Source organism: Hypanus sabinus, chromosome 7, assembly GCF_030144855.1.
Source record: "Hypanus sabinus isolate sHypSab1 chromosome 7, sHypSab1.hap1, whole genome shotgun sequence".
In the NCBI taxonomy this organism is placed as follows: Eukaryota; Metazoa; Chordata; class Chondrichthyes; order Myliobatiformes; family Dasyatidae; genus Hypanus; species Hypanus sabinus.
Window position 1 is genome coordinate 47,442,094 of NC_082712.1, and position 26,238 is coordinate 47,468,331.

Below are 26,238 nucleotides of genomic sequence, written 5' to 3' on the forward strand. Positions count from 1 at the left end.
GCGGTGCAGATGAAATTCTCTGCTTATCTGCACATTCTTCATGTGAATCTCCAGTTTCTGCTTGTAGTTCATATTGATTGGTTGGTTAATTCATTGCTGATCATTAACATAATTGGGTGGCATAAACATTTAAGAGGAGCCAATGGAAATAAAAGTTACAGGAAAAGAAAAGTAGTGGAATAGAATTTATTGAGAATATTGTGAGAGCCAGCATAAACTGGATGGATCAAATAGTTTCTCTGTATCTTGGATGCATTGATATGTTCAGCCAATATTTAAAGTTTATGATGCTAAACGCTTAAAATTTGAAATTGAGAAGACGCTTCTGGGTGGTGGGGATGGAATTGTATCAAATGTAGCTTAAATCCTCTTGGGAAATTATCAGGATCTCTCACTATTGAATGTTTGAATACTTTCAAAATTTGTAAGTGATCAAGAGGAGTTGGAATGGGCTTACAAAGAATCAGGCATGCCTGATGAACCTAATTTGAAATTTTCTAACGGATGACTAAAACAGTAGACAGAAATGTCAGTCAATTTAGAAGGGAAATGGATGAAGTCCCTTCTAAGACACTGGTCAAACTTAAAATCAATGGAGTTAAAGGAAAATTATCGATCTGCTTTGCTAATTGGCTGATTGAATTTCTATTTTTAAACGAGATTTTGGTGACTTATGTTTGCCATTTGATTGTGCCTGTTGAACTAATCAGATTGAGTTAAACTGCTGCAGGCTCGTGTGATGTGTTGGGTTGTTTTTGGTTTCTCTTGGCATTTTCTGCATTTATCATCTAAATTTGTTGGTCTTTTATTATGTGATTTTGTTTTTTTGTGTGTGTGTTAACCACCTGATCCTGTATTGCCACAAGGAATCTCTCCCTGTTTCTGAGAAAAGGTTTCCAACTCTGAAGTAGGCTTCCTTGGCAACATCCTGTCAGCTCAGATTGTGGGGATGTCTTCCATGGAGGGTCATGCTCTTCCACTGGTTAATTTTTTCTCCTATAGTGATAACTTCATTTTTTTTGGATTGTGCTTTCATTTAAGTTTAGTGGTGTGTACTTATCAGAATTGCATAAGCTCGCACGGAATATTGAATCTTTTTTTTAATTATTATTATCTTTATTTTGTATTTACAGTTCGCACACTGGTTGTCACCCTGGTGATTGGTCTTTCATTGATTCTGTTATGGTTATTGGATTTATTGAGTACGCTCACAGGAAAATGTATCTCCATTATATATGATGTCATATATGTACTTAGACAATAAATTTTCTTCGAACTTTGCTCTAAAAATCATTATAAATTTTACAAATTGTGAGGGGCGGCAAAGGGATGGTGAGATTTGTGGGTCTAGGAGGACTGGTACAAGTCATGAAAAATAATTGTATGTCAAGAGGACTAGAATACAAGAGCTTCTGTGTGTCTATGCAACGATACAATGGTTGGAGAGGGGATCTGACTCTCACATTTGTGGGTAATCGTGTGAAGTGACTATTCAATACCTTTTTCTCCATTACCATCTAAGGTCTAAACCAAGAATGATAATGGAGAAAGGGGTCCAAATTATGAAGTCAAATGATGGGCCATCTGTGGCCTGTGTAAGTATTACAGACTCTTTAAGTTGTGGTGGACTTTAGGACCTGGTGGAGCTCCAAACCTACACACATCCTCCCGTATACTTTAAATCATCTCTAGATTATTTATAATACCTAATACAATGTAAATGCTATGTAAATACTTGTTATACTGTATTGTTTAGGGAATAATGACAAAAAAATTTTATTTCCAACAAAAACATACAGCTTTAAACGAACCAAATCAAACACATGGTAAATGACTTATTGGAATAAATGTAGAACGTTACTGTCACTATAAAACTTCAGTAACTTGTCTTTCTGTTTCTTTAAATCATATACAGTGGTAGTTCGACACTATATTCTTCAGTAAGATGCCGCAGAGACACACCATGTTCAAGCTTCTGCAATAACTCTACTTTCTGCGTTATTGGTAATGATAGATGCTTCCTTCTCTTTTTCTCCTTGTTACCCATAGGGGTATCTACAGCTCTTATTGACATTTTCATAGTGAAATTAAACACAAAGTCAACAGTGAACACAAAATATCTGTAACCAGTACAAGAGCTGAGCCACAACTGACACCTGATGGCCTCTGCTATTGCTGCCACGTCACACCTGAGTGACGTCAGCTGTTGGCTAAAAAAACTTCGGTTTTCGGAGCTTTTTGGATTTCAGAATTTTGGAGAAAGGAATGTGCACCTGTACTTTGATTTTGTTTTTCTGTTGATATACATAATCATTTAGACAATTTGTCGTGCTTTTTTTTGTTGTTGATGGAAACCAAAAAGATGTTTAACTTTGGATTGAAAGGCAGTTGTAATTGTTTCCATTTTGAATCTTGCCACTTCAGAGATTTGAACAAGCACTTTAGTTGTGAGTGTGCCTACTGATTAAAAAATGCTCTGAGACTGCATACATTTCAAGTCAAATCAGTTTTTGCGTGCGTTGGTTGAGGGTAGAATATTACATGGGCAACATAAGAATTCTTTGATCTTTCTGGAAAAGATTGTGGTGTTGTTTTGAGATTATTTGCAAGACTAACTTTCAGGACGAAGCAGCCTGCGTGATTTGCATTCTGTCATCCTAAATATGCATTCTCCCTACCAGTAGTTACAAACTGGACTGCAGTTTGGTAGGATTTTCTTATAGCACCTTGTAGAGCTAACATCTTTGAACATGAAGAAGAACAAAAGTAGCAGGTGTATGGGAATACAGACACCAAAAGGTTCTTTTCCAAACTTTTTAGAGACTCTTAGATAGGTATGTGGAGCATAGAAAAGTAGAAGAAGACTGTGTGGTAGGGAAATACTAAGTAGTTTCTAGAGTTAAAAGGTCGGCACAAAATTGTAGGCCAAAGGGCCTGTAACATGCTGCAAATTTCGATGATCTGTGTTCTCTGTAAGCTGTTTCCTCTCCTTCACATTCTCAGCCTAGTACCGGGAACCTTCTCTTTCTTTGCTTGCTTCCCTCTCGTACGTATTTTTTCTTGTTCGCAGTTTACTGATACTTCTCATGCACCGCAGTGGCACAGCACAGTAAGTATACGTCCAAGTCAGGATATGAACTTGAAGGTGATTTTGTTCATTTACAGTTTCTGTCTGAGAAGTGGAGGTTGTGAATTAGAGAAAGGTTTTGTCAAATGTTCAAGTATTTATTTTTCAGTGCTATAAATCCAAGCTCTTGAATTATTAACTAGTGTATTGCTATTTTAGGATCTTTAGCCTAGTATATCCAAATCAAAATATTGTGATTGCTAGAAATCCATAAAGGAAGCAAAGCTAGAATACTTTAATTCTAAAATGCATTCTTTAAAAAGAAAAAAAACACAACCACCTGTATATGCGTGTAGTTCTGACATGAATAAGATAAAGTGCACTTCTCTGGAGCATGTTGAGGTCAAGTAAAAGGCAGCATTGGAGCTTTTTTTTTGAATGCCCACACACAGCCCCCAGTGGAGCAGGTGGCAAAAAGGCGGCCTGGACTGAAACCGGATCGGGGCGCCACCTGACAGCGAGGGGAGAAACTGACTGAGCTTTTGAAAAGCATTGTGTTGGATAAGTCCCTGGGGCTGGATGGTATATACCCAGTGTTACTACAGGAAACAAAGGAAGAGATTGATAGGGAGGGGACAATGATCTTTGCATTCTCCCTGGGCATTGCAGTTGTACCAGACGACTGGAGGATGACAAATGTTATTGCATTGTTGAAGAAAAGTATAGGAGTAATAATTACAGAAAAATGACTCTTATGTATGAGAAGCATTGTCTGATTAGGGATAATCAGCATGGCTTTGTGAGGGGTAGGTCAGGTTATTTCGAGGTGATAAAACAAATTGATGAAGGTGGAGTGGTTATGGGTATATGGATTTCAGTAAGCTTTTTGACAAGTTTGGCTCTGGTAGGATCATCCATAAAGTCATTGCGGCTGGATCCATGGAAACTTGGCTGCATGGGTTGGGAATTGGCTTGCCCTTTAGACAGAGTGCTAGTCAGTGGGGCTTATTCTACCTAGAAGTCAGTGATTAATGGTGTTCTACCTGGATTTGGTCTGGGACAGGACCCATTCTCTTTTTCTAAATGACTTGGTAGAGGAAATTGAAAGGTCATTTGGTTACTTTGCAGATTTCTTAATGGTTGATGGTGTAGTGAATTGTGTGGCGGTGTGGTGTATTGTGTGGCAGTGCGGTGTATTGTGTGGCGGTGCGGTGAATTGTGTGGCGGTGCGGTGAATTGTGTGGCGGTGCGGTGTATTGTGTAGTGAATTATGTAGAAGGTTGTCATAATCATAGGTTACAAAGATATAATGTAAAGCTAGGCAGAGAAGTGGCAGGTGGATCAATTTAGAAAAGTGTGAAATTGTACAGTTTGGGAAAGTTGTACTTGGAGGAGTACAAAGTTAATGTCAGGATGCTTCAGGATACATGATCTTTGTAAGGAAAGATCATGTATGCTGGTGCTTTTCTCTTTTGAGCAGCAGAAGGTAAGAGGTGATTTGATGGAATGTTTAGGACTGAGAGGCATGGAGTGAGCAGCCAGACCCTTTTTCCCAGGACAGCAATGGCCAATACCAGAGGACATCCTTTTAAATCGATTGGAGGAAAGTTTAGGGGACATGTTAGAGGTGAGTTGTCTCTACAGAGAGTGGTAGGAAGCTGGAATGCATTTACCATAAGTGATGGTAGAGGTAAGTACTGTACATTAGGTCTATTTAAGAGTCTCTTGGGCACATGGATGTAAGAAAAATAGAGGGTTATGGGCTGTATAAAAAGGAAGGGTTAGATTAATTGTGGAGTACGTTTATATAGGTTGACACAACATCATGGGCTGAAGGGCTGTTTTGTCTTCTTTGAAACAGTTTTACAATTACTCTATGTCTTTCGATTGAAGAGCATGGATTGAAGAACATTTGATGGATCTGCAGGCCCAAAGTATAATCTAAATTAATTCTGTACTTTAAGATGTTTGTGGCGCTTTAAACTTATAAGCAGTTATTTTATTGCAACAGAATGATATTGATTCATAGTTCTCCTGTTCAAACAACCTTTGATTACTTTACCTTGGTCTTATTAATAGATTAAAGTTTTTAAAGCTTATCTTCATGAGCTTTTCTTTAAGGTGAAGCTTTTGACTTTGACTTTATTTGCCGGTGCTACAGTTCTTCAGATTAGCATGTGAGTCCTGGAGTGCCCTTGGATTTAATCTTTCAGTTCTCCCCCTGTTTTGCTTCTTAAGGTATTCCATAAAACTTTGACCAGGCATTTGGTCCTCCACATGCGAGTTGATACCATTATTATTTGATAATGCTCCTAAGGTTGTCTGTCTGTTAGGTTAAATACACTACTCTGATTCCCTATTGGTGCTGCTCTACAGAGAGCTGATTGATTGTAACGCAGTTAGTCCTGCCACATGAACACTTGAGGGTCCATCCACTATTGACGACATCTCTGCACGTGAACTGCCGTGTGCACAGTTCTCTGGACTGATGGGATCTATAAAGGAAGGGGGCAGTTGAGTGGTGGGGTTTTGAGGTGCAGTCAGTAGCTTCCCTCACATCAGCAGCAAATGATGAGAGGAATTGTTGGATCCAAGCAGTATCTAATGGCACATGGAAAATGTACTAGCAGTCTCCACCAAAGGGATAAACTTACAGTGCTAACCAGGGTGCAGCCCTGAGCTCTGTATCTCATGCTGTTCGCCGGCAGCATCCCTCGCAGGCGGTCACTGCATGTATCTTCAGTTTGTTCCAGACTGAGCCATGGGAGGATGAGATCGTTCCATTACAAACGCATCAATTAATGGCGAGGGCTTACATCCTCCCAACTAGGCACCTGGTATGTCTTGCGCAGCAGCATTGTCAGTTATACATACAACTAGTTTGAACACTGATTTCACTCGGACTCCTGTCCCATTTACAGCTTGAGTGTTCTCTTGTCAGTAGTTTAGTTATATATTTGTTTTCATAGGAATCAGATTAACTGAGGAGTTAGTTACTCATTTATACACTTTGTGCGATGGAGCTTAGCACCGCCATCTCTTCCCCAAGTAGAGTGTAGTAACATGTGGCAGCTCAGTGTAGTTTCGGGGATATTGTTAGTTTACATCACTTCTGTGCACCTTCAAAAAGGTGACTGTATTTCCGTTTTCTTTTGCAATTGCTATATTGGACAAATTGAAGCCTACCTTACTCTGATCTAGTTTATTCTCAATCAGCATTGTGGTACAGTGGGACAGATTGGTCGAGGGTCTTGTTCTCAAGGATGTTAAGTGAAAGATCTTCCCTCTTGAATGCTTTGGTGCACACGTCAATGATGGCTTGGGGCTCAGCCTCTGAGCAGGTGCAAAGGCAAGCATCATCTATACACTGCATTGCTTCTGCAGTATAACTCCATTCACTGAAGTCCAAAGTCAAACGTGACTCTCTCATTGCCTCAACAACTTGCTTAGTTTTTTTTACTTTATTTTTGTATCTCACCTCCAACAAACCTCATGGGAGTGGGGCTCGTCTCAGATCCAATGGGAAAGTGCTCAATCTGTGGTCACTACACGACAAAACCACATTCAAGCCAAATCTCAGTAGGTGATGTGCAGCAGCAGATGATTATAGCACTGCCTTTTTTGACTCATTCACAGAAGCATGGGGGAGGGACACACCTTAAGCACTTAAGTACAGGAATTGGGATATCAGCTGCACAAGTCGTTAGTGAGACCACACTTGGAGTATTGTGCTACAAGAAAGATGTCATAAAGGTGCAGGAAATTTTAGTTGAGGATGTTATCTCGATTGGAGGCATACAACTGCAATGTGTAAGATGTTTGGACAGGTGCATGTATGGAAAAGACAAAGAGAATAATGGGCCAAATACAGACAGATGGGGCCTGCTCAAATGGACAACTTGGTAAGTTGTGCGGATGGATCAGTTTCCACCCTGTAGATCCCTTTGACTTTACAAGATCCTTAACAAAGCTGCAGTCCTGGACAATGCTACCTGCTGAAAATAAAGGGACAGCATTTCACAGCTAAATGCTAGAAAACTTATCTTTTATTCCAGGAGCCAACTCTCAGCTGAGGCATGGATTGTGAAATTCTGTTTTTAACTGAAATGGGTAGTTGGAAGTAACATTAAGGAAAAACTTTTAGAAGCTACTTTATAGTTTAATTTGATTTTTGACGATGTCTGTTTACAGTCTGTTACATTAAAATACAAGGACTTTCAACAGATCTTTTTTCTTGGTATATTTCTTCCTGGCACTCATAAGGTTTGATTCTATTCCAGAGATTCACAGGCAAGAAAGTCAGAAGAAAGGAATTCAGTTGTATGACACACCCTATGAACCTGAAGAGAATGGAGCTTCAGACACAGAGAGTGTTGATAGTTACCCAAGAGAAAGCAGGTTGCCACAAGATGACGCCAGGCCTGCAGAGGAATATGACCAACCGTGGGAATGGAATAAGGTTACAGTCACACCCTTTTCAGGTCTGTGTTTAAGTTTGATTTTAGATTTGCATGTCAGGTGTGGGAAGGCTTGGAGTGTCATTTGTCTAGTAGTGGCAAATAATGTGTTAAAAGGTGGCGTTGCATGATCCTTTTGGATTATAATATCGAGCATACAGCAAATTCATTTTCTAATGAGACCAGCAGAACAGTCGTCAAAGCCTGCCTTTTCAATGCTGTTGGACTTGCGTCAGTTTTCAAACTGACTGGCACTTTTTTGCTGCACACCTTGTGGACTTGTATCAGTGGGTATCTTTCTTCCCTCATTTCCAGGCAAAGGTTCCCTGCTAATCACTAAGCCAGCATCAAGATGCCAGTGCAGATAATCCAAACCTGGAGCTAACAGGGATTTGGATTGTGTACACAGGTGTGAGATATAAAGGGTAATTTGAGTTTGTTTTTCTGCTGACACAGACAGTACATGGCATATAGGTTGGAGAACTGATAAATGAAATATAATGTCTCTGTGCCCACTTCAGCTGGACTGATGGCAACAGAGCCTTCCAAATTTACAATTAGAAGTTTATTAGTTTATTCATGTGGTAGTAAATGTTTGATTTATTTCCTTCTACGTTTTCAGGGCAGGGATAAAGGTAAATAGCAAGATTTGTTATAACACTAGTTAATGAGTTTCACAGTCATTAAGTACAATGTTGAACAATTTGGGAGTAAGCAATATTCCTGTTTTCACACATTGAAGAGATTGTGCCTGCCATCTTCATGAAAGACCATGAGGGAGGGGAGAAATCCAATTGCCAATGGAGGACTTTGGCAGAGTAGACTCTGAATGTGATCACAGATAGGTAGGAAATTGATACACATTGATGAAAAAATTAAACAGGAAGCTGTTTTAAGGAAGAGCAGCACCTAACACTCCCCAGGAGGCACTAGTGGGGAAAGAAAGCTCTTTAATTAACTCTGGAACAACACTTAATGCTCCTGTTAAGACTGTGTTCCGAGTTTAAGGCCCATGCCTTTTACAGATGGAGCATGAATTTCACATAAGTGATTTCAATTGCACATATAAGTAAACTTACATCACAGAATGGGAAATAGAGTGATTGCAGTAGCAGCATGAGCCTCATTGTTCAGCTGTTTAGACATTTGCTTCATACAATCTTGTGAACACAGTTAATACTTAACACAAGTGGAAAAATAGTAATGCCAGCTGGAAGCTGAAATGAGTTCATCACATAGGTGCTAATATGAGCAACGTGTATTGTTTAGAGTTTTGTTGAGACCTGCAAAAGCACTGTAAGCAGCTGCAGTGTGAAGGCTAATTAGCCTGCTGCTAAAAATTAGTAATGCCTTGTGCATTACTGACCAAGCATCATACACGACAAAGAATCCTACCTGTGTATAATACATGAGGAAAACTGGGTAAGGCTGAGCCCACCACTGAGCATCAGAAAAGCAGAGGGGTATGAAGGCATAGGACTGAAGACCACAGATGAAGCCACTCAGTAGATGGTTTGGGTAAGGTTTGACTGTTGTCGTCCGTTCTTTGGAGTGGTATAGCAGGGATAATTGGGTTGGAATATCACCCAAGCATCAACATCAGAGTTTTGCTTTTGAAGTGCTCTGTCTATAAAAATGCCTGTATTGAAGTGCTATCACGGATTTATAGCAATATCAAAATCTGATTAACCTTTTCATGCTGAAATATGAATATGGTCTGTCATTACCAACTTCAGGTAACTTTAGGTGTTCCTGTTATCTTCATTCTGCATGCAAGAAAATCGCATGACCAGACTCTGTTATCAAAAATAGCTTGGGCATTACAGGAATTATTTCCCAGTTCCGGTACACTCACCTTGTTTGTATTTATATAATGAATCTAAGTTCAGTAGCTTGATTTTTCTTTTGTTTACAATGAGAAACCAAAGTGATATTTGGTAGTTTGGGCAGAATATGATGCTTGATGATTAATGAAAAACAGCTCAATTAAGCAATAGTTTGAATTAAATGTCATCTGAAGTTTGATTGTATGAAGTGACATTTACCTGTTCACTATCCCTTTAGTCTCGAGCGTAAAGCTAAATATTTGGGCTACTTTTGATGTTGTGCAGAGTATTTGAAACAAAACATTCCTGACAAATACCCATGCTGCAGTTTACAGCCCATTCCTATATTTACAATCTCACTGAGGACCTCCACTCAAGGAAAGAGAACTTTAGCTGTTTCATGGTTAGGGAACATCACACAGCATTCCCAAAATGGATTAGCTCAGGTTTCAGGCTTCTGAAAACGTGGGACATGGAAAGACAGTTTCAGCATAGAGAATTCCAGAAATTCACCATGTTCTGCAAGAAATTTTTACACTCTGTCTTAAATGACTACAGCTTTATCCTCTTTGAGACTCTTCCTCTTCTGTTCATTTAGAAATACAGCACAAGGTAGGCCCTTCCAGCACAATGAACTGCGCTACCCACTTAGTTAACACCAGCCTAATCACAGGTCAGTTTACAATGACTAATTAACCTACTACCCAGTATGTCTTTGAACTGTAGGACGAAACCAGAGCACCTGGGGAAAATCCATGCAGTCATGGGGAGAACGTACAGCGCTGGAATTGAACTTCAAACTCTGGAATGACCCAGGTTGTAATAGTGCTACACTAACTGCTGCACTATTGTGGACTTCGTCATCCTCTCTTGGGATAATACATCTTTCAGTAAGGCTACCCCTCATTCTTCCAAATTCTAAAGAATACAGAATCAGTTTCTTTGGCCACTCAGGATATATTAACCCTTCATTCTAGGAATCAGTCTGATGAATCTTTTTTGACTGCCTTCTGATTCTGGTATTCCTTTCCTTTAGTAAGGCAACCAATATCTGCACTGTAGTCCAGGTCACCCAGGTTTCTCTGTACTTTGCTTATCTGCTTTATTCCTCCAGTTAGATAATATTTCCCTTTTGATTCTACTCACTGAAGTGCATGACCTTATGCATTCAGAAATTAAACCCTATTTGCCAATATTTCACCCACTCATGCTATCCAAATCCCATGCATGGACCAAGTAGTAAGGGTAGTATTGAGCATTTGCGGAACTTTGTCATTGGAGACCAAAGGGGGAAAAGCTTCTGTGATTTGTACAAAGCATGGCTACTATCACAGTTGTTGGAGAGCAGTTTTCATAACGCAGAACTTCAGGATTTCAGCATAATGCATCATTACATTGGTTGTGTTCCCCAGCAACTTCATTGACCTTCTCTCTGACCCCATTGATCACGTGTCCTCTGGTAATAGGATTTAGATGTTTCCAGTGTGGGCCAACATCTGGAAAGAAATTGCACACGTGCCTCAGGCAATACCCATCTCAACCAAGAAAAAGTAAGCCCTCATGGTCTGTAGTGGCATTGCTCACACATTCCCTCCATGATAAATAACTTGAAATTTACAGCTGTCCAGAAACTTGACTGAATTTTCTTTCTTAGCAACAGACATAAGAGAAGGCTGCAGGCTAGCATCCCGGTTTAAAGTTAAGTATAGGTGACATTTTAACAGATGAGTGCGTGGGAAGTATATATGTAAAACATTTCAAATATAATCTTGGCTTGCCATGAAACCGCCCACTCTTGATTTTATTGGAGTCAAGTGCCTCAAATGTAAAAGGAATATTTTGATAATTGAAGATATTAATACATGTGTAGAATATGAAAGATCAATTTCAATACAGATCGAATAAATGAACATTACCTTTAGAGATGGAAGGCGAAGGGGTGTATATGTACATTTTTAAAATAAATAAATGCTTCATTTAGTTGACTAATAAAGCAGGTCAGCCATTGAAATCTTAAGAGTGCTCAGGTTGGTTACAAGGTGTTTTCCTCTGCATTGATGAAACTAAATGCAGATTGGATAGCTGCTTTACAGTGTACCGGCATTCAATATGCAAACACAGTTCTGGAGTTGCACGCAGGTGCTGATTATCTTCAAAGGTCCCATACCTTACAGTCACCCACCAATCAGATCAGACTCCTGTCTCACCTCTCCCCCCTCTTTTTATGCTAGCTAACTCCCTTCTCCACTCTCAATCCTAAATCAGGTTTTCAATGCAAAATGTTAATACTTTATTTCCTCCCACAGACGCTGTTTGACCCATTGAGTTCCTGCAGCAGAAGTTTGTTGCTTCAGATTCCAGCATCTGCTGTCTCTTGTGCCACCTGAATTTCACTTTAGCTCTTCATTGCACTCCTAGTCTGACATATCTATCTGTGACCTGCAGCACTGTTATTAAGAGGCCTAATGCTAGCTTGGGGAACAGCATCTCATCTTCCTGTGCTGAATTTTTGGGTAACATGCAGAACTGATCAGTTCTGCTGTAGGATATTCATTTGTAACATTAACCATTTTTCCATCTCTAACATTGTCTAATCTGCTGGATCATTGTTATAATTCTGACTTGAATTTTACAGCCTTTAAACACCCCTTTGTTCATTCCTCTCTACAGTATCTTCTTTCATCTCCCTTTTGATCAAAAGGATTCTTCAGTGACTTTTCACCATGCCACCTCCAGCCTCGCCACATCACTCTGTCTGCAACGTTAAAACCAACCTTTTTCTTTTTCCCAGTTTTGACAAAGGACCTTCAGCTTAAAACATAACTCTTTCTCTTTTACAACGTTTTCTCTTTTACTTTAATGATGCATCCATTGCAGACAATTTTTGTTATCAGCTAGACGATATTTCTCATGACTCAAATATTGAAGATAAATGGTAGAAGCTCCAGATTCATGAGTGAGCTGGATTTTGAAGCACTATTTGTGGTAATAGACAAAGCAGGGGTGCTTTTTTTCACACCTAATAATCTAGGTTCTATACACCTCATTACTGTATATCACAATTTCGGACTACTCCTTGTCTACATACCACTCAATCCTAGGATCTATGATTACCTCCCCCTCCAAGGACATTTCTGACTCCCAGACCTCCTGATCTCCTCCCAACTCATTACGTGCTTTGGTTTGGTTGGCCAACCTATTTGTCAACAGGGCCTGTCTGGAGGAAAGGTATCAAGAAAATTATTTTGTTTATACATTAGAGAAACCCATTATTTGTGTACATGGTAAAAATGTTCTGATAAACGAGAACCATATTATAACACTTAGTTTTTGCTTCTCGTGAGAGATATGGTATGGACTTCCTTTTCACAGCAAATAAAACATCACACTACCAAGCTGTTGGCAGAAGCACCAAGTCTGCAATGGCATATAGAGGTCAAACTCCTCTCTCTGATTTAACAAATTCTGTGCTGCTGAAATTCAAAACAAGCTGAAACATTGAAGCACTATAGATTCAAGCTCCCACCCAGCTTCAAGTTCCTGACACTTAGCTCTAGTTTTTACCTGACCTATACTTTTGTCCACCACTGTAGCTGGAAGCCTGCCAAAATTTAAGACCGCAGTGTCTCTGACATGATTTAAAAGTTCAAAGTATAAATACGTCACCATATACAACCCTGAGATTTGTTTTCTTGTGGGCATTCACAGTAAATACAAAGAAACAGAATGAAAAGCTGCACACAGTAAGTCAGGCAAACAACCAATGTGCAAAAGACAATAAACTATGCAAGTACAAAAAGAGAAAAAGATCAAAATAACGATAATAAATAAATAAGCAAGCAATAAATATCAAGACCGTCAACTGTGTAGTTCTTGAAAGTGAGTCCATGGTTGTGACTCAGTTCTGTGACCTTCTGGTTCAAGAGTCTGATGGTTGAGATTCCTGTACCTGGTGGTGACCTGAGGCTCCTGTACCTCCTTCCTGAAAGCAGCCGTGAGAGAGCATGGCCCGAATGGTGAAGGTCCTTGTTGATCGGTACTGCTTTCCTCCGATAACACCAGTTGTAGATGTGCTCAATGATGGGAAGGGATTTAACTGCGATACACTGCTTTTTGTAGGTTTTTCCATTCAGGGGCATTGGCATTTCCATACCCAGCTGTGATGCAACCAGTCTGGATGTTCTCCACCAACGTTCTACAGAGGTTTATCAAAGTATTAGCTGATGTGCTGAATCTTCGCAAACTTCCAGGAAAGTAGAGACATTGTCATGTCTTCTTTGTAGTGCTAGTTATGTGCTGCGCCCAGGACAGATCCTCGGAAATGATAACGCCAAGGAATTCAAAGTTGCTGACCCTCTCTATTTCTGATCCTCTGATGAGGGCTGGCTGATGGACCTCCAGGAGGTTTCCTCCTCTTCTCAATAAATCAGCTCTTTGGTTTTGCTGACATTGAGCCACAACAATTCTCAATCTCCCTACTGTATGCTGATTCATCCTTTGATGATGACACCAGCCAATAGTAGTGTTGTCACTAAATTTAAATATGGCATTGAGCTGTACTAAGCACACAACTTTGTGGTGCACCCAAACGTGATTGTTGTGAAGTTATTGTTCCCAATCTGAACTGACTGAGATCTGCAAGTGAGGAAATCGAGGGTCCAATTACACAAGGAGGTACTGAGGCTGATGTCTTGGAACTTATTGATTAGTTTTGAGAGGATGATAGTATTGAATGCAGAGCTGTGGTAAATGAAGAGCATCGGTAGTACAGGGTTCCGTGAAGAGCCAATGAAATGGCATCTGTTGTGACAGTAATTTCACAACTTCTCAACAGGAGACATTGAATACTGTCCATTTTGTGGCAAGCAGGATTTAAAGGGCACTGGAATAGCACATGACATTTGCAACAGTCTCATTTGTACATGGCCAACTTCATAAGTTCACTGTCATTCTTATCCATAGACAGAGGGTCGGTGTACTTCACATCCTCTCCTCAAATCCATAGCACACACAATATTGCAGTGAATTATTTTCTTGATATTAAAAACCTTAATGACCTTTTGAACTGTGCATTTCTGGGAATACAGTTAATTGTGACACTGCAGTTCATGGGTCTTAAGCTTATGACAAAACATGGCCTCAGAGTAAAATTCCAATCCTTTGTTTTGGACCCGCAGTGAGTATGGGCCAATCCCTATAGAGATGATTCCATGCGGCTGTTTTTTTTAGCTACTGTTTATTCTGCATGTAAATGTCAATGCCTAGACTGAGGCTTTGCTGGTTTAGTTCAAAATCCCACTTGAGCATGTGTAGCAGTTTTTGTATTTGGATAGTGATTCTATTTGTGCAGAGTCTGTAGGTTCCAGTGACAAATCTGCCAAAAGGCAGATGGGAAGTAAATGTTACACTGTGAATTGACTGAAATTAACAAACAAAACTAACAAAATAAATGTTTTTTTATAAGTATTAATTTTATTTTAATATTAGGAGAAAGAAGTGAAATGTAAATATCTGGTGATTCTAAACAATTCTTAAGCAGAGTTTTGGTGTGGTAGGATAAAAGCACAGTTTTCTTGTAATTAAAAGCCTTAAAATTGTGAAGATGCACTTTATAGGCAACCCCTCGGATGTAAAAGCAATATCTTGACAATGAACTATTTACAGAACGAGAATGATGGAAGATCAGTTTCAATGCAAACTGAAGGAATAAGCTGGCTACGTTATCCTTGGAGAAGGAAAGTGATCAAAGGGTCCTTATTTGCATTTTTAAAGTAGGTTAACAAGATACTAAAAATAATCATAGAGCTACAGAATTGCTGCCGTATAGGAGAATAATTGAGTCACCATGTCCATTCTGGCTCATGTAACAACATTCCAGCTTGTCCTTTCCCCTGCCCCCTCCCCACATTCCTTCAAATCCTTTCAGGTTCTTGACCAGCCCTTTTGAAGTCTCCTTCCACTGCCTGACTACCCACTTCATATTTATTTTTTGAAAGGATCTTTATGTCACTTTTGGTTCTTTTGGCAGTCACTTTTAATCCATATTTCCTTATTCTTGCCCACCTCTGCTAATTGGAATAGTTTCCCTGTCAGCTTGTGCCTGCACATCTTGTGATTTTTTTTTTTAATAACTCTATCACATCTCCTTGTAATTCTCCTTTTCTGAGCTTCCCAATCTACCCATGCAACCAGTCACTCAGCCCTGAAATCACTTGCTTCAATAATGCCTTTACATCTTTCTTCCCACAGTGTGACACCCAGAGCTGGACACAGTATTCCAGTTATTGCTAAACCAGTGTTTCAGTAAAGACTTATGATTGGCTTCCTTTCTGCTCTACCCTCTATTTATAGATTATCACATTGCAGTTTGCTTTTAACAGCTTTTTCAACCAGCTCCACTACTTTTGACAAATTATGCAGATGTCCTAGATCTTCCTACTCATGTATTCATTTTGAGTTATACTCTAGTTCGTAATGACTGCTTTCATTTATCCTACCATAAGACTTTACGTTTCAGTTTTAAATTTTATCTGCCTATTCAGCCAACCTGCTTGTGTCTTGAACTCTATTCCTATCCCCCACCCAGTTCATAAAGCATCCAAGCTTTGTCAAGTACGGTTGGAGGAAGCTGTCTTAAATTCCAGAAGAATATAATTGGAAAAACAGGGAGGAAGCAAGTTAAATCAGAGAATGTTACAGTGCAATTAATTTAGGTTTTGTGCTGCCTGTTAATTTACATGTCTGTTGCATGCAGCCATTGTTCAGTTGGTTCTTCATGAGGAGCAGGCACCACAGGAATTAAAAATAAGTTTAATATCACTAGCATATGTTGTAAATTTGTTGTTTTGCAGCAGCAGTTGCAGTGCATCACATAACTAAATTTTAATAAGCAATGTATTTAAAAAATTTTAAATTAAGTAGTGCAAAAGGGAGCAAAAGTAGTAAGGTAGTAGTTAAAAGTAGTTCATGGATTGTTCATTGTCTGTTCAGAAATGTGATAGCAAAGAGGAAAAAGCTGTTCCTAAAACACTGAGTGTGTGCCATCAGGCTCCTGTACCTCTCTCCTGATGGTAGCAATGAGAAGAGGACATGTCCTGGGTGATGGGGGTCCATAATGATGGATGCCGCCTTTTTTTGAGGCATCGCATTTTGAAAATGCCTCACCAACATTGGAGACTAGTGCCCATGCTGGCAGTGGTTGAGCTTGCAGCCCTCTGCAGCTTTTTGCGATCTTGTATAGTGGCCCTTCCTTATCAGACAATGATGTGACCAGTTAGAATGCTCTCCATGGTATATTTGTAGAAATTTGCTGAAGTCTTTGGTGACAGACCAAATCTCCTCAAACTCCTAATGAACTACAACCACTGACATCAATATGTTGTGCCCAGGATAGATCTTCAGAGATATTGACACCCAGGACACCCTTGAAGATGAAGTAGATTATTTTTTGCAATTTTTGGGAATTGTTGTAAAAATCATTCTAGCTTTAATCATGGTACAACATGAGGAAAAGCAGATTCCATGGTTTTCTAATCGCCCTTGAAGCCTGGTGGTGAGGAGAAGAAATGCTGCTCAACCAGAGGATGTCATCCAGTCAATTTCCCAAGAGTTGGTTGCAGTGCCATCAGAGATTTCAGTAACTTCACTGGTGTCTTCAATTGATGCATTTATAAATGCAATATGTCACCAAATGAGTCGCTACCTTCAGGCTCGCGCCCATCACCCACCTCAGCATTCTGTGTTTATTAGGACTAATGCTTAGTTCTGTTTATACTAATACATTTAATACAGGTGCAGGTTTCATACCCATAATCTGCACGTTACAAAATTTGCATTTAGCTGCACCATGAGAAGCACATGATATAAAACTTTTCAGAGCACTTACTGAAGCACTTCTTTCTGTTTTGCAGGTCAAGGTGCCTGAATAATACCTGAACAAAAATGATACTCCTTGCGTGTCTTATCTTGCTTGTTTTCCACTGCCCCTCATTCCACAGTCTCTTTGGATTTGAAGTGTAAGCTTGAATCCCATGCTTTCTATACTTAAAGATAAAATCATAAAATAATTATGATGAAGGAGGCCATTGAGCCCATTGTAGCTGTGTCAGTCAGAAAAGAATTATTTGGCCTAATTCCATTCTCCAGCACTAGGTCCTTGACCCTTCAAGTATTCATGGAATGAATATTGATATCAGATGTTCTTTTATGCAGAGCTCCAGACCCCTAATGGCCTCTGGGTGAAATAGTTCTTCCTCATCTTCCATCTAATACCTCTATTTGTTGCTCTAAAAGATGGCTTTTGATTTTTTTTAACACCCCTCTGCTTGACAGAAATGGGTCTGCTCTGTTTTGTCTACTCCATCATTGTTCAGATTCAGATTCAGTTTATTGTCATTTAGAAACCACAAATGCAATGCAGTTAAAAATTGACAGAATGTTCCTCCAGAATGATATCACAAAAGCATATGAGAAAACAGACTACACCAGAAAATCCACATAACGTTTGGCAATCCGCAATCCAGAGTCCGGAGAGGCTGCTGCGTATTAATATTGCACTACCGTCTTAGCACGTTCCCCGGGAAGGAACTCCAAATCCACCCAACAAGACCAAAAACTAAAGCTACAAGACCTGCACAAAACCACATAGTTGCAACAGTGCAAACAATAGCATAATTGATTTAAAAAAAAGACCATGGGCACAGTAAAAATAGTCCAAGATGTTAAAGGATTGTAAGTTCAAAAGAAATCACCACACAGTTTCCACAAGTCCCCAGGGTCCCGACAGACTTGCCATCCCACGCCGGCGGCAGAAGGGAATACCCCCGCTATGGACTTCCACAGCGCTGCCCGACTCAGCCTCGCAGACGCAGCAAGCAATGAAAGCTCCGTCGAAACCGGCCTCGCAGACGCAGCACACAATTAAGCCTCTTCTTAACCTCTATCCAAAGAAAACAACTCCCATCTATCCAGTCTTTCCTTATTGTTAACATTTTCTATCCTAGCCACCTACTCAAATCCCTTCTGCATCCTTTCCAGTGCAAACATTTTGTTCCTGTAATGTAACTAGAAATAAAAGCTGTGGTCAAGTTGCAGTCTTAATTAGTTGTGCATGAAGTGCTGGTGTGTAACTTCCCTACTCTTGTACCTGCTTCAGCTCATAAGGGCCTTTCAAACGCTTCAAACCACTCTGCCATCAGATTTCTGAATGGGCAATGAACCCATGAACACAACCTCAATATTTTTTCCTCTCTTCTTGCCTTTCTTATTTAATTATGTATTGCAATGTTACTGCTGCTATAAAATGACAAATTTCATGGCGTACAGATATGCTGATGATATTAAACCTGATTCTGACTCTGAACACTTTATTAAGGATCTATGGGCATACATTCCAAGATCCCCCTGTTCTTGCACACCTCTTAATACCCTTCCCCTAAGTGTGTATTTCCTTGCCTTGTTGCGTCAGATGCATTACCTTGCCCTGTTTGCCACTTCACACCCCAGTGATACACAACAAATTAACTTTTGACTTTGGCTAGATCATCTGCAAATATCTCACATGGTGTCATCTGTAAACCTATTTATTATGGACTATATATTAACAATTAAATCATTAGCACATGATGCAAGGAACTTTATAGAATCCTGCTTTATAGAATTTCTTTATAGAATCCTGCTGAAAAACTCTGTAGTAATAAAAAGATCTATCAGGACACTTCCTTTATGTTCTGCTACTGAGCCAACTGGTGGTCCAATTTTACACCTTCCCTTGAACCTTGTGTTTTAGTTTTTTGAAATACCATTCATGTGGAACTTTGTCAGAATTCTCAAAGTTCATATTAGATATACCAAAGGCCTGCCTCATCAATGTGGCCACCTAAAGCAGAACAATTTTGCAATGTCACATTTTGACATCAGTAAATCTGAAACTTAAAAATAGCCAACTGGATATGTATGATAGACTAATTCCCATTTTTTCTTTGTTTTTTTCTTTATAATGTTTATTTATAACATACACCATGAGCATTCATTCATGTTGTCAAAAACAAAGATGATGTAAGTTGTGGCACAGTTGACAGAGGGGTATGTAGGAGGTAGTGTCAAATTTAGGTGGGTATTTGTAGATAATCAAGCTGGAATGGAAGTGTCCTATTTTCCTTGTTTTATTTTCCCACTTCTCTGCTTCTTCCTGCTCCTTGTTTATAACAGCATCCCCACAATGGTTGGGTAATGCAGTGGATAGCAGAGGTCCATGACATCTGCTCACTTGAGGACCTCACCTTGGCTCTATAGCCTGTATAAATATAGATTTTTGCATGTACAGTCAGCCCTCCTTATCCACAACTGCGAATCGCAAAAACCCAGAAGTGCTCTTCCAGCACTCATTTGAGCGTGTACAGACTTTTTTTTCTTGTCATTATTCCCTAAACAATGCAGTGTAACAACTATTTTGCATAGCATTTACATTGTATTAGGTATTATAAGTAATCTAGAGATGATTTAAAGTATACGGGAGGACGTGCATGGATTATCGTGGATCGAGATGGAAAAAAATCGGAAGTTCTTTTACTAAGTAAGTCGGAACAGGTACATCCGGTATTATTTAGCATCAGTTAGTCAAACGTTTGTCTTAGTATATAGTATATATTTTACCTTTCTGTGCATATAAAACACTTAAGAACGTATGTTTCAGTGCTGGGCTCAGGAACAGAAGTTCCCGAGTTCGATCCAGTGACAGACCGCTCCCGAGTGCGCTCTCCACCATGACGGGTTGATGTGGAGGATCAAAACCCAATAATCTAACCACTGCGTTGCTTAGTAATAATTGTAGCTTTCATCGGGGCAGAGCCTTTCTCATTTTTATCCTTTAAAATTGTTCTGATCGTTAACCGGTGTAGCCTAACGTTTTTCCAATGATCGATGGCGTTTCACCTCGTTCCGATCGCTTTATTATTTCCACTTTATTTTGAATCGTGATCATGATTATTTTCGTGAACAGAAGCTTGAGGACCCAGGACCTTGAGGGAAGTTTGTGTAGAAATAGCAGGAGCTCTGACGGAGATCTTTAAGATGTCATTAGAAACGGGGATTGTGCCGGAGGATTGGCGTATTGCTCATGTGGTTCCATTGTTTAAAAAGGGTTCTAGAAGTAAGCCTAGCAATTATAGACCTGTCAGTTTGACATCAGTGGTGGGTAAATTAATGGAAAGTATTCTTAGAGATAGTATTAATAATTATCTGGAGAGACAGGATCTGATTAGGAGTAGCCAGCATGGATTTGTGCGTTGAAGGTCATGTTTGACAAACCTTATTGAATTTTTTGAAGAAGTTACGAGGAATGTTGATGAGGGTAAGGCAGTGGATGTAGTCTATATGGACTTCAGTAAGGCCTTTGACAAATTTCCACATGGAAGGTTAGTTAAGAAGGTTCAGTCGTTAGGTATTAATGCTGGAGTAATAAAATGGATTCAACAGTGGCTAGATGGGAGATGCCAGAGAGTAGTGGTGGATAATTGTTTATCGGGATGGAGGCCGGTGACTAGCGGGGTGCCTCAGGGATCTGTTTTGGGCCCAAAGTTGTTTGTAATATACATAAATGATCTGGATGATGGGGTGGTAAATTGGATTAGTAAGTATGCCGATGATACTAAGGTAGGAGGTGTTGTGGATAATGAGGTGGGTTTTCAAAGCTTGCAGGGAGATTTATGCTGGTTAAAAGAATGGGCTGAACGTTGGCAGATGGAGTTTAATGCTGAGAAGTGTGAGGTTCTACATTTTGGCAGTAATAATCCAAATAGAACGTACAGGGTAAATGGTAGGGCATTGAGGAATGCAGAGGAACAGAGAGATCTAGGAATAACAGTGCATAGTTCCCTGAAGGTGGAGTATCATGTAGATAGGGTGGTGAAGAAGGCTTTTGGAACGCTGGCCTTTATAAATCAAAGCATTGAGTACAGAAGTTGGGATGTAATGTTAAAATTGTACAAGGCATTGGTAAGGCCAAATTTGGAATATTGTGTGCAGTTCTGGTCACCGAATTATAGGAAAGATATCAATAAATTAGAGAGAGTGCAGAGACGATTTACTAGGATGTTACCTGGGTTTCAGCACTTAAGTTACAGAGAAAGGTTGAACCAGTTATGTCTCTCTTCATTGGAGCGTAGAAGGTTGAGGGGGGATTTGATCGAGGTATTTAAAATTTTGAGAGGGATAGATAGAGTTGACGTGAATAGGCTGTTTCTATTGAGAGTAGGGGAGATTCAAACGAGGGGACATGATTTGGGAGTTGGGGGCAGAAGTTTAATGGAAACATGAGGGGGTATTTCTTTACTCAGAGAGTGATAGCTGTGTGGAATGAGCTTCCTGTAGAAGTAGTAGAGGCCAGTTCAGTTGTGTCATTTAAGGTAAAATTGGATAGGTATATGGACAGGAAAGGAGTGGAGGGTTATGGGCTGAGTGCGGGTAGGTGGGACTAGGTGAGATTAAGAGTTCGGCACAGACTAGGAGGGCCGAGATGGCCTGTTTCCGTGCTGTGATTGTTATATGGTTATATGGTTAAGCACTGCAGATTCAGATCTCTGCCGCCGGGTCCTAATGTACACCGCACTGATACGGGCTAAATAAAGTCTGGGGCTCCACAGGATCCTAAGGTCCAGCGCATTAAGTCAAGTTGAATAAGGGACTTGAGCATCCATGAATTTGGGTATCCACGAGGGGTCCCGGAACCAATCCCTCGCGGATAAGGAGGGCCGACTGTAGTTCGTCTGGCCTGTTGCATCTATGCTGCCTGTATATACATGGATTGCACAGTGGACTGCAGCAGGCGGTCCTAGCTGACCAGAAACCACTTAGTTGTTAAGACCATAAGACATAGGAGCAGAATTAGGCTATTCAGTCCATCAAGACTGCTCCATAATTCGATCTTGGCTGATTTATGTTCCCTCTTAACCCCATCCTCGTACCTTTGACCCACTTACTAATCAAGAACCTTTCAACCTCCATTTTAAATATACCCAATCACTTGACCTCCACAGCCATCTGTGGCAATGATATCCACAGATTCACCACCCTCTGGATAAAGAAATTCCTTATCACTGCTCTAAAGTGACTTCATTCTATTTTGAGGTTGTGCCCTCTGGTCCTAGACAGTCCCAATATTGGAAGCATCCTCTCCACATCCACTCTATCTAGGCCTTTCAATATTCGATGGGTTTCAATGAGATTCCACTTCATTCTTCTAAACTCCAGAGAGTACATGCCCAAAGCCATCAAATTTTCCTTGTAGGTTAATCCTTTAATTCCCAGGATTTATCTCATAAACCTCCTCTGGACACCCTTCAATGCCAGCACATCCTTTCTTAGATATGGGGCCCAAATCTGCTCACAATACTCCAAGTGTGCTTTAACCAATGCCTTAAGCCTCAGCTTTTATTTTTTATTCTTGCTTTTATATTCTAGACCTTTCGAAATGAATGCTAATATTGTATTTGCCTTCCTCACTACTGATACAACCTGCAAGTTAACCTTCAGGGAATCCTGCACAAGGATGCCCAAGATCCTTTGCTCCTCCAATTTCTGTATTCACTCCATGTTTAGAAAATGATCTATGCCTTTATTCCTTCTACCAAACTACATGACTATGCATTTCCCTGCACTGTATTTCAACTGTCACTTCTTTGCCCTTCTCTAAATTTGTCCAAGTCCTTCACAGACTCCCTGCTTCCTTAACACTACCTACCCCTCCAGTTATCTTCCGGTAAGATGGTGGAGTGTGCAAATGCAGCAGCCTCCCAGGTGCTTTTTTCTTTGTAAAAATTAATTTTTTTACAATCCAAAGACAATTCTACTCCAAGATCATTGGGTACTTCAGTGCTACTGGGTTGCATGTTGATTGGAGTAGCTGGACTGGTGTCAGCAGCAGAGCCGGCTGAGGTGTCAAATGGGCCAGCCCCAATGTTGGAGTGTCAGTTGGGATGTCGGAGGAACTGAGCTGCCTGCAGAATGTTTTGCTGCCCGCCACTCAGAAGCATTGAAGCTGGTGTAGGATAACCGTGGGACACTGTTATCGAAAGGTCTAGAATATAAGTGTCTTGGACACTTCACTTGCAATTGCAAGACTCTGTTGGTCAGTGATAATGTTAGTTCCCACAGGCCTGTTACCCTTGTCTGGTGGAGTTACAGGTGACTTGAGTGCTGTGTAGCCTCGGTTGTAGGGAGGACTAGGCCTCAAGCCTCGGGCTTGCCTGCTGCTGCAGACTAGGCGAGAGACGGAAGTTTTTATGGTGTGGCGTCCAAGCTCAGATGGGGCCTGCCTGGCCTGCCCTTGATGCTGCCCTCCTGTGTTTGAGTGGTGGAATGACAGGCTGGATTGTGTGTGACTGCACACTGACGGTTGACTGTTCCGTCGATTGCTGGTCATTGTCGCTCAGGGTCTTGGTCTATATTTTTTTTTCAAGTGACTATGCTTGCTATTTTGATTACGTTACTCACTATTTTTGAATGTTTGCTTGCTGTTTTGAATGCTTTGCAGCTTGGCCCCAGAGGAACTCTTAAGCTGTATCTATGTATGGTATGTATGGTTTGAATGATATCTGATTTGATATAATCTTGGCCAAAATGCCATCAGTTCTGTCATCCAGATCATTAACACAACATGTAAAGCAGCAAGCTCGACACTGACCCCTGCAGAACACCACTAATCATTGGCAGCCAACCAGAAGAGGCTCCCTTTATTCCTACTCTTTGCCTCCTGCCTGAATCTGCTGTCCAAGCTAGTCATTTCCTTGAAATACCATGGTGTTTTATCTTGTTTAGCAGCCTCATGTGTGGCATCTTGTCAAAGGCCTTCTGATGATCCAAGTAATCGACATCCACTGACACAACTTTGTCTATCCTGCCTGTTATTTTCTCAAAGAATTCCAATAGGTTCATCAGACAAGGTTTCCTCTTCAATAAACCATGCTGACTTTAGCCTATTTGACTGTGTACCTCCAAGAACCCTGAAACGTCCTCCTCATTATTATTGGGACTTGAATGCAGGTGAATAACTGGGCTGGCACAAGATTAAGGAACTTTGGCGACCGTAGTACTGTTGCATTTGCTTACACTCCTGATGTTCTGGAAGCAAAATTCCCTTTTTGCTTGTGGTATATCTCAGAAATGTAACCAAAGTAAGTCTCATATGCTGTGTGGAAACTTGCAGTCTGTTTGTCAGCAAGCGAAGATGAAATGCAGTCCTATATCTTTCTATCACTTCACAATGCCTCAGTCAAAGACCCTAACTACCCCAGATATTCTCTCTTTTTACCCTCCCATAAGGCAGAAAATACAAAAGCCTGAAAACACGTACCACTAGGCTTAAGTTCAGCTTCTGTCCTGCTGTTATAAAACTAATGAATGATCCCTTGTCCTATATGATGGACTCTTGACATCACAATCTACCTTATTGTGGCCTTGCAGCATATTGTCTGCCTGCACTGTACTTTCTTTGTAACTGCAACACTTTATTCTGTGTTCTGTAACTACCTCCATGCACTGCTGGTAAGATGGCTGTGTGCACCAGTTGCATTGGCCTCTGCTGTGCCAGCCAAAGGTGTAATTGTTCGCTATTGTGTCTTTTTTCCAATCTCAAGATACTGCTGGTTGTTGGGAGCATCAAGTACTATATAGGTGTACCCCATCAGCAAGTTGCTCAATTGCAATGGAGCTGTGTACCATGTTGACAGCTGAACTAGTTGCATACCATTGTGTGAAGGCAGCACGTGGTCCAACTGTACAGTGCTAGTAATGGTCTTGGACATTCTCATTGTCATCACAAGACCCATTTGGACATTGGCAATGTAGATCACTGCAAGTCCAGTTCATTGGTGAGACCAACGGTTGGGGGACTGCGTTGCCTCGGTTGTTGCAGGGTCCAGGCCCTCGTGCCTCAGTGGTGGATGTTGCATTCACTCAGGAGAGGAGACACCAGGGTGGTGAGGAAGAGAGCAGGAGCTGGAATCCATAATGAATTGGGTGCTGGCCCTCCCCTTGGCGCTGCTTCAGTATTCATTTGGTGCAATACAAGTTGGGTCATGCCACACAGGGACTTGGGCAATTTTTTTTGTGACTGCATGTTTCTCTACCGTAACTATATGTGTGTACTGTGATTTACACCTTAGCTCCGGAGGAATGCTGTTTTCTTTGGCTGTATTTGTGAATGGCTGAATGACAATTAAACTTGAAATTGCTGTAAGGGAATTATCTGTATAGACTGTATGTAAGAATTTTTTCACTGTACCCCAGTGCATGTTACAGTAATAAACCAATTTACCTACCCATACAAACTGCAAGAATATCCAACTGACGTATCCAACTTCCTCCTGGAAGGAATCCATTGCTTTCATAGGCATTGTAAGCATATAGTTAGAGTGGTCAACACTTGTTTTGAAGTTGCAGTTATAGCTGTGGCAGAGGGCAGACTGCTGAAGTTTACGTATCTCCTACGTTGCCCCTCATTAAACTTCAGTTTGAGGGGCTTGCTGAGCAACTTGGACTGCTGTCGAGAGTCTTTCTCCTCCTCACTCACTCTTTGCAACCATTCTGCATTCCTAGACTCCTGAATCGGCATTTTTTGAAAGCTTTGAGTATTCTTTTAAAAATCAGCCTGACCTTATTGTAAACTAGAAGTTAATGTCCAAGAATCCCTGTATGCCCTAATTATCTCATCCTAGTTTTGCCTCTTCAAGTTAGACCATAAGATATACATAGAAGCAGAATTAGGCCATTTGGTCCATTGACTCTGCTCTATCATTTCATCATGGTTGACCTATTTTCCCCCTCAGCCCCAGTCTCCTGCCTTCTCCCCGTAACATACATGCCCTGACGAATCAAAATTCTATCAACCTCT

The 26,238-nt window shown here is 40.5% G+C and overlaps 1 protein-coding gene across 1 annotated transcript in view; it reads left to right on the top strand.

Annotated features, from left to right (window-relative positions):
* Nucleotides 1-26,238, top strand: part of LOC132396761 (SH2 domain-containing adapter protein F-like) — a 116,769-nt gene that overhangs the window by 59,243 nt on the left and 31,288 nt on the right. The window contains exon 3 of the mRNA XM_059974629.1: nucleotides 7,348-7,548. Within this exon, the coding sequence (XP_059830612.1) occupies nucleotides 7,348-7,548 (201 nt within the window). The remainder of the gene's footprint in view (nucleotides 1-7,347; nucleotides 7,549-26,238) is intronic.